We start from the raw sequence: 16,849 nt of genomic DNA, 5'->3' as shown, positions 1-16,849 counted from the left end.
CTGAGGAAACAGAGTAGCAAGGCACCATTGTGAGCCTGGAGCTGGACCGACAGACTCAGAAAATATGAGACAGTTACCTTCACTTGCTCTATGACTCTGTATAGTAGAGAAATGCAAGAAAGACACCCAATCCATACCCATCAGGACTCAAACTGCTTGCCAAATGCATCAAGGAGGTACATGGTCCCGGCTTCAATCTCTCCCTATTTCAAAAGGCTAAAGTGAGCAGAACACTCACCTGCAGTAACTACAGTATTCAACGTGAGTTCTGATTAAGGTCAGTCTAAAAGCTGGATACTGAGACTAGGCAAAATACGTATAAACCCTGGGGTGGGAACTATTTTCTCAAGGCTGCCCAAGGCTGATCCCTAGTAGAGTCAACTGATATAGGGTGGTCTCTGCACACATAAGATACAGAACAGGCTCCAAGGAGAGCTAGAGGGCATTTTTGAAGAGAAGCATATACTGTTCCAACACCCTGAGGCACTCTGAGAGTCTCAATATAATGGAAACATTTCTCCTTTATAGCTGGTCAGAACAACATGTGGTTTCCTTCTCTGAAGTGCTTCTGGCACTCACTGCAGCGTGCCATTCGTCCCTGCACGTCAAGTGACTGGAATGTACTTATAATAATGTAACTGCTCCTCAGAAGCATCTGGACTGCAGCTGCCTGTCACGTAAGATACACATTGCAGGGTGCCATGCATAAATCACCTATCATCCCTTTTGCCACCTCTGCTAAGCCCTGCTTCTCTTAATGCCACAGGAACCTTCTCTTCTCCAGTGCTGAGCACCACTGTCAATCTGCATGGAATAGGAAGAGTTCCTGGGACCCTGATGAACAACAGGGATAAAGCAAGAGGTGCCTTGGTCTGTGTCCCAAGAATTGGTTGATGATGTAGAAATGCTTTATTTGCCCCCTTGAGATTTAGAAGTCAACTAAAGGTACTTCAAAGTCCACTGCTTTTTTCCCTCCAAAGTCCTAGTTTCTAAGAATAAAATAAAATTGCTTTTATAGAAAGGAGACAGGCTGTTTATATCAAAATGGGCTGTCTCCTTCTTTCAGGGGTAGGACATGTCTAATTCAGTACTTTTACCTACAATAAGGAAACAATATTAAGCCCAGTGGGGATCCTAACAGCAAATTAGGTCTGCATGGCCTCCAAAGCAAATGAGCAATGAACTCCAGTGTTCGAAAAGGGGGGGTGTATGGGACAGGACATGGGACAGGCAAACCTGACACTAGAAGAACAAAGAAATTCACACCTGTACACGTAATAACTATTCATTCTGAAGAAGTCACTCGCCCACCCCCCACCCCAAGTACAGATGAGGGCTGCTGCCACATGACATTCTGAAGAGAGGCAAGCACAGTAAGTGGGACACTGAAAACTGAAAACTTTGACATGAGCAAACTTTGAAGCTGAACAAGTCAAACAAGTACCAACAGGGAATATCAGGTGCCCCCCCCACCCCCCACCATCTCCTCCATACTGAAATGACTGAAGCAGAAGAAAAAGTCCCATCCGAAGCTCCCCAGGGACCCCAGACCACTAAAGGACGCTCTCAGCTGGCTTCTACAGATGAATAACAATGATTTTTGAGGCTTTACTTGTTTGTTGGAGCTAATTTTAGAGACACAATGGAAGGAGAGGCTAAGAGCACGGGCTCTGGACTAAGGGAAGTCTGGATTTAAATATCAGCTCAGCCATTTCTTAACCGCTACTCAAATTCCGTAAGCACCAGTTTCCTCATCAGTTAGATGGAAAATTTGTTCACCCTCCTAGGACAGTTATGAGGATCAAATGAAACAACAACAATGCATGTAAAGCTCAACACAGTGCTCAAACTACAGTTATTGTTACTAAATTTTGAAGAATCAGACACTCTAGTATCACTTACTTGTGGTAATTCTCCTTTTTCTCATCTCTCCAGTTTTTATTTAACTGGTGAATTTTCACAGCTACATATCTTTGTTCTGTTAAATCAAATGCCTATAAAGAAAAGGAATAAATTTTCTGAATAAATGATAACAAAAATTACAGGCAACTGACTTAAAGCTTCTATTTAAGAGATCAAAATACCCAGAGTCCAAAACACATTATTCAATAAAAACAGCAGCAGACGACAACACAGCACACACTTGCTTCAGAGTTGTAACCATCTTCTTGAAACTTGTGATCAGATAATTTAGAAGTCTCCAGACATACTGGCACCAAGGGGTTTAGAAAATAAAACCAAGCAGATACCACAAACAGAAAGACAGCCCATGCCTATAACAGTCACTTCCTAACAATTCTCTTTCTGGACATCATCTGTCCTCTTTGGGGCCTTTCTCCCTCAGGCTGTCTCTCGCCCCTCGGCTGACAGTGGGATGTGACATGCTTCAACAGCACATCCTGCCACAAATGCTGGGGACACACGCTGTCTGCCTCCTGGACAAATAACCCCTCAGGATACACCTCTCTGCCATGTCTGTTTAGAAAACAGCCTTGTAACGTTATATTGTGTTTATTAAAATAAAAACAGGAACAAAAACAAATAACAGCCCTGCCTTTAGTCCCACCCCTATATGCTGAGTAAATAAAAAGCACTTTTTGATTTCAACAATTTCTGAAGTTAGTCACATCAAGTCACTTCTCCAGCACCGTCCAAAGAGAAGAAGACGCTTTCTCCAAAGACCGCCAATGTCCCACCTCAGCTAGGTAGAGCTATATCATAGGGTTCAAAACAGTACCAGACGGCTCTTGACGATGCTGGGTGTAAATCACAATTTGATAAAAGTATGGAGCATTTCAATACATCAGGAGATTTCCCCTATACAAGAGAATTTATTGAGGAATTCCTTTAGAAGGAATAGTTTTTCTTAGCTTTTAAAGTTCAGATTAAAAACTTACTACTTCAGTTCCAACACTGTTACCGCCCATCTGCCAGTTTCCACAAATGTACGAACAGATGAGGCAATAGGCACAGGATATACAGTCTGCAAATAGTGGTAATTACTGTTCTACAGATTTTTTAAAATGTAAGCCACCTCTAGGAAAGCACTGCATGCAAGAGAGGGTTGCTTATAAAAGAAACTTCTAATTTATACCAGTATTTTTTAAAATATAAAACCACTCAATTCAAACAGAATATCTTATTTCACAGAAATGGAAACTTCTGATCTCTGTTTTTCTTACAGAGTCTGAAGTCTACCTGCAAGCATGTGTATCATCAACGCCTTTACAGTAGAAAACCATTTCAAGCCATTATAAGCCAAATTAGGGGCCAGCCCTGTGGCTGAGGGGTTAAGTTGCACGCTCCGCTTTGGTGGCCCAGGGTTTCATCGGTTCAAATCCTGGCCACGGACATGGCACTGCTCATCAAGCCATGCTGAGGTGGTGTCCCACAGAGCACAACCAGAAGGACCTACAACTAGAATAGACAACTATGTACTAGGGGGCTTTGGGGAGAAGGAGGAAAAATAAAAAAGACTGGCAACAGATGTTAGCTCAGGTGCCAATGTTTAAATAAAAAGCCAAATTAAACGCCACCTAATCTGTAAGAGCACTAATGATACTACAAGTGTCATTTTCTCTAACTACCATACCATATTTCTGAATCCAACACACTGTGATCCTCCACTGACTTGGAGAGTGGAGAACAGCAAAAGAATAACTATATTAAATGTATACATCCTTGTGAAGCATCTAGATTTCAGAAATGTTAAAATATTTGAAGAATACTTTTGAAAAAAGTAGGATAAAGAATTCACTAACGAGTAACTGGGAAGCATCAAGAATAAATTTTGTCTTTAAAAAAGGAACAGTCCCACTTCTGGGTATAGAGCCAAAAGAACTGAAAGCAGGGTCTCGAAGAGATGTTTGCACACACATGTTCAAAGCAGCACTACTCACAATAGGCAAGAGGAGTTAGCAACCCAGATGTCCAGTGACAGATGAACGGATAAGGAAATGCAGTGTATACACACAATGGAATATTACTCAGCCTTAAGAACAAAGAAATCCTGTCACATGTTTCAACATGGACGAACTTTGAGAACATTAGGCCAAGTGAAATAAGCTAGTCACAAAAAGACAAATACTATGATTCCACTTATATGAGGTATCTAAAAGGAGTCAAAGTCACAGAAATAGAAAGTAGACTGGTGGTTACCAGGGACTGGGGAGAGGTGGAAATAGGAGAGCTGATGATTAATGGGTAGAGTTTCAATTTTGCAAGATGAACCAGTTCTGGAGATCTGTTCCACGACAACATGAATACACCTAACACTACTGAACTGTACACTTAAAAATGGTTATGACACTAAATTTATGTTATGTGTTTTTACCATGATAAAAAGATTACCAAAAATAAAAAATAAACTAAGGATATGATTCAAGAATGAGAACAAACAAAAGCAAAGAAAGTAGAAGGAAGGAATGATTAAAAGCAAAAGTTAATGAAACAGAAAACAAATCAAGCAGTAGATATGGTCGACAAAACAAAAAGTTGATTCTTAAGAGAAAAAAGAAAATTGATTAATCTCTGGCCTATTAGTTGAGAAATATAAAAATAAACATTCCAAATGAAAAGAGAAGTAACTAAGGTAGATGATATCTTTATATTAAGATAAAACAGATGATGTTCCCAGAACCAGCCTGGTGGAGTAGTAGTTAAGTCCACATGCTCCGCTTCAGTGGCCCAGCATTCACCAGTTCAGATCCCAGGCACAGACCTACACACTGCTCATCAAGCCATGCTGTGGCAGCATCTCATATGCAAAACAGAGGTAGACTGGCACAGATGTTAGTTCAGAGCTAATCTTCCTCCCCACTCAAAAAAAGAAGATTTTCCAGAAAATTAAATTACCAAAACTGACTTAAGAAAGGGGAGAAAATTTGAATAGATCAATATTTGCAGAAGGAACTTAAAAGGTGATCAAATAGTTTTCCTCCAAAATGACACCTACCCAGGCAATTTTATGAATCAGCTCTAACAAACTTTCAAGGAGCCAACAGTTCCCATGTAATACAAAGCATTCTAGGGCATAGGAAAAGAGAAATTTCACAACTCATTCTAGGATAATGATGACATCAAAGTTAGACAATGCGGCTTGCACACAAAAGATGACTATGGGCCAGTCCCACTTAGAAAAACAGATAAAAAATATGAATAAAATACTAGAAAACCAAACCCCGCAGTACACCAAAAACAGTATTATAGTTCTGGAAATGGATAGCAACAATCGTTGCACAACATTGTGAATGTACTTAATGCTATTCGATTGTATACTTAAAAATGGTTAAAATGGTAAATTTTATGTATATGTCAATAAAAAAATTGACATTTAAAAAAGGAAAACAGAACTAGTTTTTATTGTTCTTATCTGAAATGAATACTAACAACTTTACTAAAAATATTTCCCATAAATTCATACATTCATAATATAAACCACAACAGTGACGGCTGTACCTTACAAAAGAGGGAATTCCCAGGGCCATGAAGTAAACACCCTTAATAAACCAATTCTGCATTTAAAAGCCAGGTGCCAGGAACATCTAGAGAAATTTAAGGAAGCTGTGGCTAGTGAACGTGATAACAGATCTGCTGGTATGTTTAAAACCAGCTGAATTCCTCATTTAGTAAAAATCAACTAAAGGCATAACAGTCTGTACTTTCCTAGCCCAGCGGAAGCACTCTTAAGCCAGGACACTCCTTCAGAATGCCAGTGATACTAAATGCTCTGACTTGGAAGATGAGAACATTTTTTAAACAAAAAGCAAGTTTTCCAATAAGAACTAACTTTAATGCAGCTTTATTAAATTTTTTTTTTTGAGGAAGATTAGCCCTGAGCTAACTACTGTCAATCCTCCTCTTTTTGCTGAGGAAGACTGGCCCTGAGCTAACATCTGTGCCCATCTTCCTCTACTTTATACGTGGGACGCCTACCACAGCATGGCGTGCCAAGCAGTGCCATGTCCACACCCGGGATCCGAACTGGGGAACCCCAGGCCACTGAGAAGCGAAATCTGTGAACTTAACCGCTGCGCCACCGGTCCGGCCCCCTAAGAAGTATTTTTAATAAAAATAAAAGACATACTCATTTTTAGCAAATGTAGATGAGCAATAAAGTACAAAGCCAGAATAAAAATCACCATAATTCCACTATCCATAAATGAGTGTTGCTTTTCCTCCCTGTTTTTTAAATCTGTAATTATTTATTTTTCAAACTTGAAAACAGTGTAAATTATTGTATCCACTTAGTCACTTAAGTTTATTGGAAGCAGTTCCCCCAAAGATACAGGTTCTTAAAGTATTTGAATTTCAACCAATAGATATCAATCCACAGTTATCACTATTCTAAATGTTCTCCAAGTTGGTAATAACCAATTCTTTAACTCTCAGTCTTTCTACGCAGTTCCTCATACTTACCTTGTAAACTTCACTGAAACCTCCTCTACCCAAAAGATGTAACAACAAATATCTGTCATTTAGCGTCGGATGATCTTTAAATCTGCAGAAACAGGGAATAAATAACATCCTAAGGCCAAGGACTACACATCTTCCATATTTGCAAAATTCCAAGAATATCTAACATATTATACACATGATTATAGCTGCTGCTAACAGTTTGTCAATCAACACCAATATAGCTAACTCTGAGCATAAAGACAGCTGCATAGTTAAAAGAAACAGCGCAATTACAATGCACAGCATTAGCTGCAGAGCCATGAGACACAGGTGCTAGTCTCAGCACAGCCACAATTAGACCTGTGACCTCTGTGGACCTCCCTCTCTTTCTGACCTGCTATAAAACAAGGAGAGGAGACTACACTAAATGAGGGATTTTCAAACTGTGCTACTTGGTTTCTCCAAACCATTCAAGAGCCCGCGTGCTCCCACCATTCCAAAACTACATGCACTAAAATTACAAGACATTTTACATGGCCTTAAAAATGGATTTGATTAGAAAGTGAGTCACACATTCTATGTGCATTCGTTATCTGTCTTTAAGATAGAAAGTCTTCATGATATAACTGTTCTTCCCAGACAGGATTCCATCTTGTGCCATTTTCTAACAATAAGACAAAGAAATGAGAGATTCTGGCAAAAATAACTTAAAAAAAATATTTCTACCTAGTTCCTGATCTTAAACTGCCCCACTATCAATCCTGAAATTATTTTATCTTGACTTTGAGACAGTGGCACACCTGTGGAGAGAGACACTATTGCATGGTGGTTAGCTTCGGAGTCAGGCAGACCAAGTTTACCTCTTTGTTTGGTCACACTAGCTATGGGTCCCTGGGCCAAGTGAACTTAATTTCTCTAAGCCCGTTTCCAGATCTATGTATAAAGTTGACCTACGCCACTGGGTTTTTATAAAGATTAAAACTCAGAACATAAGGGCACTTATCTGCTAGGCCTGGCACATAGAGAGTGCTCAATAATGGTAATTACTATTGCCTGCCATGTGACAGAAAGAAAAGTCTATGGCTCACACTGGCCAAACAAAAATATCTAAGCTGTAGCTATGTCAATAAAAAATATGTTTCAGAGTCAGAAAAACGTGGAAAAGAACCGGTTACAGATAGATAGAAGCCATTTCCCAAATGCAATCTACTTTTTGCAGTTTCAATCCCTTAAATGACTTATAAACAAACGTGGGCATTTATCTACAATTAATGTGCTGAACTTAAGAGAGCCTTAAAATCCCAAGGCCTGAATAGCCCTTAAAGGTCATTCAGAACAAACTGGCTGTCATCTCAACCCAATCATCTTTCCACAATACCACACTGTCACCCATGCTTCCCTTTCTTAAGACTCTGTAGGTAAATCGGAATACAGTGTAATCCCAACCATTTACAAATGCGAAGCCATATTGTTTTAGTGACTTCTACTTGTGTAAAAATACTAAATGTATAGATATATATTTAATATACAAATCTAATATACTTATGTATATTTAAACTAAAACAAATCATAATTTTGTTCATAAAACTGTATTACACACTACAACAGAGCTAAATACACCATGGACTCATTACCAGATTTATATTAAACGACAACATCATTCCAGACTATTCAATTCACGTCAGAAAGCGCTCAACAATCTCCACCCCAACATACCCCCAAGTTGCTTACTGTGAATTATCTTCATTATGTATCCTTTTTAGTTCCCTGATATGTAGATTTCTAACCCTTTCTAGCCTTTCCAGCTCTGCCTGGATCTCTGCTTCCTCCTAAAGTGAAAAGGAAAGAAATAGCTCAGGACACAGGAAACTCTACCTTTTCAGATTCTCATTTCCAAAACAAGAGCAGACATTTCTCTTGTGAAAAGCTAAAGAAAGATGTTTTACATTGAAAAAGATTTTTTTAAAAACTAGAATTTTAATCATAAGAAACAAATCCATGGAAAAATAATAAAATCCAAACCACACAGAGGAGCACAGCATGAAAAGTGCAAGTCCTCCAGCCCCTGTCCCTTCCTCTCCACGCCCACTCCTCAGAGGCAACCACTGTTAAGTTTCTGGTGTAAGTCTCCAGAAAAGTTTTATGTATACACATATAGGCCAGCAATTGTTTTATTTTTTGTTTTTTTGACAAAAATCAAGTTCTCTGATTCTTTTTGTAAGTATGGATTATACTTGGTGCCATAAGTTCCACTGATTTAACAAGATCTGAGAACCCAGTAGGAGAAAAAAAACCAAACATCAATAGCGTTTATTAACTGCTTCTTCATCATCACCACCATAAGGAGCACCTACCACAAACGTATGGGCTGCTGAATTTAAGAGATGAGCAACCTACATTTAAGACGCCTCTGTGAACATCGTCAATAAATTCTATGCGGATGCCTTTGTGTTACACTATGACTTGTACGAGACCTTCTTTTCTTTGCCATTTTTAGGCAAGAAATAAAAGCTACTATGTGATATAAAATATCACAAGTTTTAATATCAATTTTAGAACCATCTGCTCTTATTGTACATTTAATTTTTAATATGAGGATAAAAACTTGTGAAGCCTTCTGAGGAATACAGAATTATCCACTGGCACGTCTTTGGTGAATAAAGTACTCTCATTTGGTGGAGTAGTAGAGTCGACTCAAAAATTGGAAGACATGAATTCCACCACTCAAACATGAGATGTGACAGTGAGAGTAACTACTCAAGACTTCTGCAGTTACTTGAAACTACTACATTTGCCTAAATAACCAAACAGCTTCACCATCAAACTAAAAATTGCGTTTCTCCAGACAGATTGTCCCATTATGCTTACCTTTTTAAGATGACCTAATCTGAGTTTGAAGATTTCTTCCTGTTCATGGTATTCTGCTAACGTTAACCTGAAAAATAATGGTAGAAATTTCAGCAAATTATTTGAAATCATACTGTTCCTACTTAAAGAGAAACGCCAAAGCATGCTATACAGTATATCCAGTCTCTCATTAAACTGGCTAAAAGACAGATTATCATGCAGTCCTTTGAGAAGAGAAAACTTCTGTGACTTATCAGATGTGATGTGAAAGGACTTCAAAGCCAGAGGTCTGATTTTTTTAAAAATGAGAAAAATAAGTGAGCTATAGTTTTACATTATATATGAAATGAGCTTTGTCTTGTACATTACTCAGATGAAAATCCACTAGGAGAAGCAGCCAAAAATTATATGCCTAAATTCTTTTTTAAAGGGCAAAATAAGAAGCCAATGGATTTTATTAGTTTTTATAACTCTTAGACCTTGATACTATATTAACAAGGACAAGAAAGAGTGGAAAGAGTCCAGAATTTAGAGTCTGAGGACTGGGCTCAAAGTACATATTAGGTCACGTGACATTGGGCAAGCAACTTTAACCTGTTAAGTCTCTGTTTCCTAAAACTGCAGCAAGCAATGACACTCATTTTAACAAAACTGCTGTGACTCCTAAATGAAAATGTGAAAAGAATCTATAATTTGTAAAATGCTATTTATACACAACTCTCAAAGGGCTGACTGGATAGGTAATCACCTGTTTCATGCTCCACCTACCCCAAGCATCCTCATATCTCAAGAATGAGCATGTAAGAAGTGATACCTTATTCCTCCATCTTTACTCTCTTCACTTTCTAGAAGCATACACATATACTTCAAAGTTCTAGATTTACTAGATGTTACTGTTTAGATATATTCTAAACAGCAGGAGAAAGAAGAAACAGCTATCCTATCAACCAGGAAGGGCTACAAAACAGAACCTGTGAGGTCCGACTAAAAGAAAATAAAAAGAATAACAAGAGCAAGAAAGACGCCCACTAGGGCGATTACACCTCTCTCTTCGTATTTGTAGAAACACCTATATCCATTACTCCATATCACACCAGTAGAAAAAGAGAGAAACGAAAAATCACAGTTAAGAATTCTCTCTGCCTGAAATAGGCTCAATAGGAGGAAAACACAACGTGGCTCACTCCAAGACTTCAGAGGACTGTTTTGGCTTCTGGCCAAAGGAATGAGCCAAGTCACAGATACTCTAATTAAAAACTGGACTGAAGGTCTTCCAGCTTGGATTTCACACAGGACTCCAGATGGCAACTGCTCACTGACACACTACTGGCATAAACTGAATTCTAATTATTGCTCTATGGCAAGGAAACAACTTATGCCTTCTTTATTATTCCTAAGCCAACGGTTTTATGCACCAGCATTAAATAATTTTCAAGTAATACTGGAGGGAATAAAATAAATACAAAAGTAACAAAAGAAGACAATGATCAGAGTAATGGGTATAACACTTGCCTGGAGAATCTTTCAAATCTTAGCCTACTACTTGGACTTTCTGAAAGAAATTATTTTTATTTAGAATCTAGTTTTAAAATATTCGGAGTTATAAGAATGAAGATGTTTTCCAAGCTCATTCACTGTGCATACTTTCATCACTATACTTAATGTAATTATTAGTTTATTCATCTGTTCATTTCCCCTAAATAAACTGTGAACTGCTAGGCTGGGGCTGTATCCTTCAGCTCTGTATGCCCAGTGTCCAGAAGAGGGTTGAGCATACAATAGCATTTAACACAGACTTACTAAATGAATGTCAAGCAAAAAGCTCCCCAACATATTACGTATGTATGGGGTGAGAACGGGTGTTAAGCTACCTTTTCCACTGGAATGAAGAAAGCTATATTTCTAGGATGTCATGGACTTTTAACAGTAGTGTAATACAAGTACTATTACACTTGAGGTGGATTATGGGCTAATATGTTTTTGTGAACTGATAGAAAACATAAAAGGCAAAAGACATATTAGTCAATAAATATACAATATCATTATCTTTTATTTGTGGCTATCTTTAGACCTGAAACTAAATTTCAATTAAAGAATTCCACAATGACAGCTTTACAAAATTTTGTTTTCCCTTGAAAAATCAATGTAGTCACTACAGACACACTGATTATACCACCAATGACTGCTTCTATAAAAAAAATATTTTAAATTTCAATCATCCAATTCAGAAACTGACTTAATGGCTACCATCAATTCTTTAAAGACTGCTTACACCATTACCTGTAGATCTTTTTTTTCCTTTTTAATTTGAAAGCCTCTTGAAGACAGAGGTGATGGTTTAAATATGTTCAGGGTATGCACAAGAAATATTTTAAATAGGTAAGTAACATATAGGCTTTATTTCCCATGCCAATTCTAACTGGTAATTCCTGCCTAGTTGGCAAACTACAGGCTGTGGGCCATTCAGCTCACAGTTTGTTTTTGTCAATAAAGCTTTATTGGAGGGGCTGGCCCCGTGGCCGAGTGGTTAAGTCTGTGCGCTCCGCTGCAGGCGGCCCAGTGTTTCGTTGGTTCGAATCCTGGGCGCGGACATGGCACTGCTCATCAAACCACGCTGAGGCAGCGTCCCACATGCTACAACTAGAAGGACCCACAACGAAGAATATACAACTATGTACTGGGGGGCTTTGGGGAGAAAAAGGAAAAGATAAAATCTTAAAAATAAATAAATAAATAAATAAAGTTTTATTGGAACACAGCCACACCCATTTATTTATGTATGGTCTGTGGCTGTTTTCAGGCTACAGCTGTAGAGCTGAGTAGTTGGAACAGAGGCCTGCAGAGCCTAAAGTTATTTACTACCCAGCCCATTACAGAAAAAGCTTGCCAATTCCTGTCCTAGAGGAAGATTCTCTTAGTGATCAAGAATTTGATGATTAGGGAAATCCGACATGGTGTTGGGGTGGAAAAGGAAGGCTTCTGTGCCCACAATATTCTACCCCTCCTATTCATGACAGCTATATAATAATTGTTGCCTGGCAGTGAAAAAGATGACTACACTGCAATTTAAGATACTAGTGTTTTCCTTAGATCCTCAGAACAGGAAAAAATACTGGTGATGTCAAGATTTGGCTTATTGGGAAAATATGCTTTTCTTAAAATAATACCTATTTTTCTTAGCTTACTCCTAAGTCAGTGACTGTTAACTAAGTGCTCTTTAGACCAGCAAACAGAATTCTTCAGTTGTGCATTCTTCAGTCTGAAATAGTAGACTGATAATCCCCATAAGATGATACCAACGTACCATAACCTAGAACTACACACACAAGCAATTACATCATTTGAATACCACACTGACATCACATTAGTTATAAGAGTGGCCAAAGATCATGATGTCAAGTGAAGTCACATTACTTCTTCCTCTCATTCAAAATCCCTAAATAAGATCAGGACTAAGGAAATGAGTTAATTTTATACGGCTTTTATATAAGTTGAGCAAATTCACTGATATAACTAAATAGAAAGCTTAAGCTCTAGCAATCTCCATAATTTATCATTTCTTCCAGTGGCATTCAATAGGACACTTGTATTTTGGGGGAAGAGGGTGGTATCTCACAGTGCACATCAATAAAGAACATACGTTTCATTTTCAGCCCCGTTGGTCTTGCTCTTCCGCTGTTTCTGCTCATTGGTTGCTGGAGGGGCCTGTCCCATGGCAGGAGGTTTCCTCTTGGCTAACATTTTCCGTTGTCTTTCTATCTCTTCCCTCTGTGAATTTATCCTTTCCTGTTGCCTAGAGATATAAAAGATGTTGCACAGAGGAAGGGGTCAGAAATTTTTTAACATGGTTATAGAATAAACACAAATATCTCTGTCATCTGCAAATCTGATAGACTTCAGAAAAAATAAGCTCCTTTAAATCAAGTAGAGATTTGATTTTAACTTCAGGTTGGAAGAGCCAAATAATTGCTGATAGAAAGGTTTTTTTGGAATGAGTGTGCTTTCAGACATTAGTTATGATTATTCTCAGAGGAGGAAGGTGGGTTGAAAAGAACAATATCAAATTTCTGTTGTGACTTTATTTTATGACTCAAAAGGAAGAATTTTCAGATTCCTTTTTAACACTTCTCTGGTATGAATCCATTAAAGTAAAAAACTGTATTTACATAAGAAAAAAAGCCAAAAAGGTTCCAAGTGCCTTTTTAATTTTTTTGGATTAAAGTTTCCTCCAATTATATCTAGAAAGATACCAAAATTGAAGGATGCTAAACTAAGGTTTTTTTTTTAAAAAAGTATATATTCAGAGAAAGCACAATGAAGCCCTGCAACTAGGAAAAAGTCTTTAGAAAACAGTACATAAAATGAATTAATAAAAAACATATAAAAAGACTCTTTAGCTATCTAAGACTGTACCATTAGAGAATTTCCTAATAAGATGTCTAATTTTTCTATAATAAACTAGTTTACAAATTAGTAGTCAATACAAATACCAATAGAAGGGAACAGCTGTCTCTCATGTAGCCCACCACCTAACAGATATTAAGGTTTACAGACTTGGTATATAAAAATATACCAAGTCCCGGGAGTAAGTATTTAACAGACTCAAATCTTTAAATCACCTATCATAGTTGACAGTCAAATGCTAGTTCCTTTCTCCTTCTCTCCACCATGCTTTTACCCCATCTCTTTTCCTTGATCCAACCTTCATTTTCGCAGAATGACAAAATCTAATTTTTTTAATCTATTCTCCAATGAAATCTACTCTACCCTCTTCCCTGAACACTGCAGTTGTCAGTCTCTAGACCTTTTCCAAATTCAGCAAACAATAGTCCCCCTCTTATTTGAGGTTTCACTTCCTGTGGTTTTAGTTACCTGCAGTCAACCTCGGTCTGAAAATATTAAATGGAAAATACTAGGAATAAACAATTTGTAAGTTCTAAATTGCCTGCTGTTCTGAATAGTGGGATGAAATCTTGCACAGTCCAACGCCGTCCCACCCAGAATGTGAATCCTCCCTTTGTTCAGGGTATCCACACTGTACCCACTACTCATTCATTAGTCACTTAACTAGCCATCTTGGTTATCAGATCACCTGTCACAGTATAGCAGTGCTTGTGTTCAAGTAACCCTTATTTTACTTAATAATGGCCATAAAGCACAGGAGAAGTGATGTTGGCAATTCAGATATGCCAAAGAGAAGCCGTAAGCTGCTTCTTTTAAGTGAAAAGGTGAAAGTTCTTAACTTACTAAGGAAAGAAAAAAATCATATGCTGAGGTTGCTAAGATCTATGGTAACTCTTACTACAGTATATTGTTATAATGGTTCTATTTATTATCAGTTGTTGTTAATCTCTTACTGTGCCTAATTTACAAATTAAACTTCACCATGGGTATGTATGTATAGGAAAAAACATAGCATACATAGTGTTCAGTACTATCCATGGTTTCAGGCACCCATTGGGCGTCTTGGAATGTACTCCCTGGTGGGGGGAGGGGTGTGGGATAGGGACTACTGTATCTTTCTTGGAAGAATGGCAACCAGAAAAACAAGACTATCCTCCAGGTAGATGCCCATAGTACAATTTATGCTGCCATATTAATAAGGGCAATACTGTAAGCAAGGTTAACCTAATCAAAGTATTACAAATAAATAACCATTTATGTGATGATAAAATTCCCTTTGCTTCAAGATGAGCTGCGTCACTGATTAGATGTCAATTTAACAGCAAAATGGAAATTTTAATTCAAGAGTTTTTTGCTTCTCTGAAAAAATCTTTTAACTATCATTAGAGATATGTCTTCTCCCTACAAAATATATGTATATGAGTAATTCATGACTTGAAAAAATTCTGGCTCGAGACACAGAATCCTTAGGTAAAATCACAATCCTCCTTCTGACTTAATGAATGTCCTTGAGGAAAACACTGACCTTCTCAAAACACTGGGTTTCCCCATCAAAAAAATCTTTAGCTCATTTCTACCCTTTCAGGGGCCATGAGTGCAAGGCACTCTGAAGGCTCTGGAGATACCCATACAATATATATTTCAACTATAGTGAGCTAGTGAAGTGACACAACACTTTGTCCTTGAAAACTAACTGCTTTGGAAGATTGAGATTTTAGCAATCACCTTTATTAAACATAAAATAAAACTGATTTTCCACTGTTTTCAGGGAGAATCCATACATTTCATCTCCACAGATTCACCAAGAAAGGAACCCCACAGCCATCACATATAAATCATAAAGAGAGGGCACCTTGATGCCAAAACACCTCTGGGGAATCGTAAACTGTACATTCCGAACATGAGAGGTTGTTTGGACGTGAAAACTGATACGACATTGATCTCATATATAAGAATTCCTACATTAATTCTTTTTCTCCCTACATTAATTTTTGATGTTCTTGAAACTATTTAGTGGTTTACACTTATAAATAAAAGTCATCTGAAGAAGTTTATCAGTGACACTTCATTTAGGTTTATTTTGTGGGTAGACAGTCTGGATTATGTCAATAAACTGTAACTTCTCTTAGAATAAGAACCATGTCTTGGGGCCGGCCCGGTGGCATAGCAGTTAAGTGCACACGTTCCACTTTGGCGGCCTGGGGTTTGCCAGTTTGGATCCCAGGTATGGACGTGGCACCGCATGGCAAGCCATGCTGTGGCAGGCATCTCACATATAAAGTAGAGGAAGATGGGCGCGGATGTTAGCTCAGGGCCAGTCTTCCTCAACAAGAAGAGGAAGATTGGCAGCAGATGTTAGTTCAGGGCTCATCTTCCTCCAAAAAAAAAAAAGAACCGTGTCTTATCAACCCTGATATCTCCAATACGTATGACAGTGCCTTCTATACAGTTGCTCCTTAAATATTTCTTGCAGTGGATAATTTTAGAGAATACTAACCCTTCATCACCCATGGACAGAGTATTTCTACTATCTTTTACAGAAGTATTGAGGAGCTGATAAATCCTGCACACTCAAATCTAAATAACCCAATTTAAAAAGCCATTGCTTACATAAGAACACGAGACAATCAGCCTTGGACACCATTACGGGTTAAAATGTGTCACTCACAAAGATATGTTAAGGGGCTGGCCCTGTGGCCGAGTGGTTGAGTTCGCGTGCTCCGCTGCAGGTCGCCCAGTGTTTTGTTGGTTCGAATCCTGGGCGCGGACATGGCACTGCTCGTCAGGCCACGCTGAGGCAGCGTCCCACATGCCACAGCTAGAATGACTCACAACAAAGAATGTACAACTATGTACCGGGGGGCTTTGGGGAGAAAAAGGGAAAAAAAATAAAATCTTTAAAAAAAAAAAAAAAAAGATATGTTAAAGTCCTAACTTTCAATACCTCCTAACCCCCAGTACCTCAGATTATGACCTTTGGAAATAGGGTCATTGAAGATATAATTAGTTAAAAAGAGGTTATACTGAAGTAGGCCTTAATCCAATATGACTGGCATCCTTAAAAGAAGGAGAGAGAAGACACAGAGACACACAGGGGAACACCATGTGAAGATGTAGGAAGAGATTGAAGCTATCCTGCCACAAGCCATGGAACACTAGAGGATCCTCCCTGAAGGCTTCAAAGGGAGTCTGATCCTGCCAA

The 16,849-nt window shown here is 38.2% G+C and overlaps 1 protein-coding gene across 5 annotated transcripts in view; it reads right to left on the bottom strand.

The window, feature by feature from the left end:
- The window catches only part of TLK2 (tousled like kinase 2), a 109,865-nt gene that overhangs the window by 16,791 nt on the left and 76,225 nt on the right, over positions 1-16,849 (bottom strand). For all 5 annotated transcript variants that reach the window (XM_044744267.2, XM_070483438.1, XM_044744266.2 and 2 more), the window contains 5 exons: positions 12,884-13,036; positions 9,265-9,331; positions 8,128-8,225; positions 6,418-6,499; positions 1,903-1,994 (listed from right to left, as the gene is read on the bottom strand). In XM_044744267.2, coding sequence (XP_044600202.1) covers positions 1,903-1,994; positions 6,418-6,499; positions 8,128-8,225; positions 9,265-9,331; positions 12,884-13,036 — 492 coding nt within the window. The remainder of the gene's footprint in view (positions 1-1,902; positions 1,995-6,417; positions 6,500-8,127; positions 8,226-9,264; positions 9,332-12,883; positions 13,037-16,849) is intronic.

The sequence above is a fragment of the Equus asinus genome, chromosome 13 (genome assembly GCF_041296235.1).
Source record: "Equus asinus isolate D_3611 breed Donkey chromosome 13, EquAss-T2T_v2, whole genome shotgun sequence".
In the NCBI taxonomy this organism is placed as follows: domain Eukaryota; kingdom Metazoa; phylum Chordata; class Mammalia; order Perissodactyla; family Equidae; genus Equus; species Equus asinus.
The sequence above is the reverse complement of the archived record's forward strand: the minus strand, read 5'-3'. Positions and strand labels throughout refer to the sequence as shown.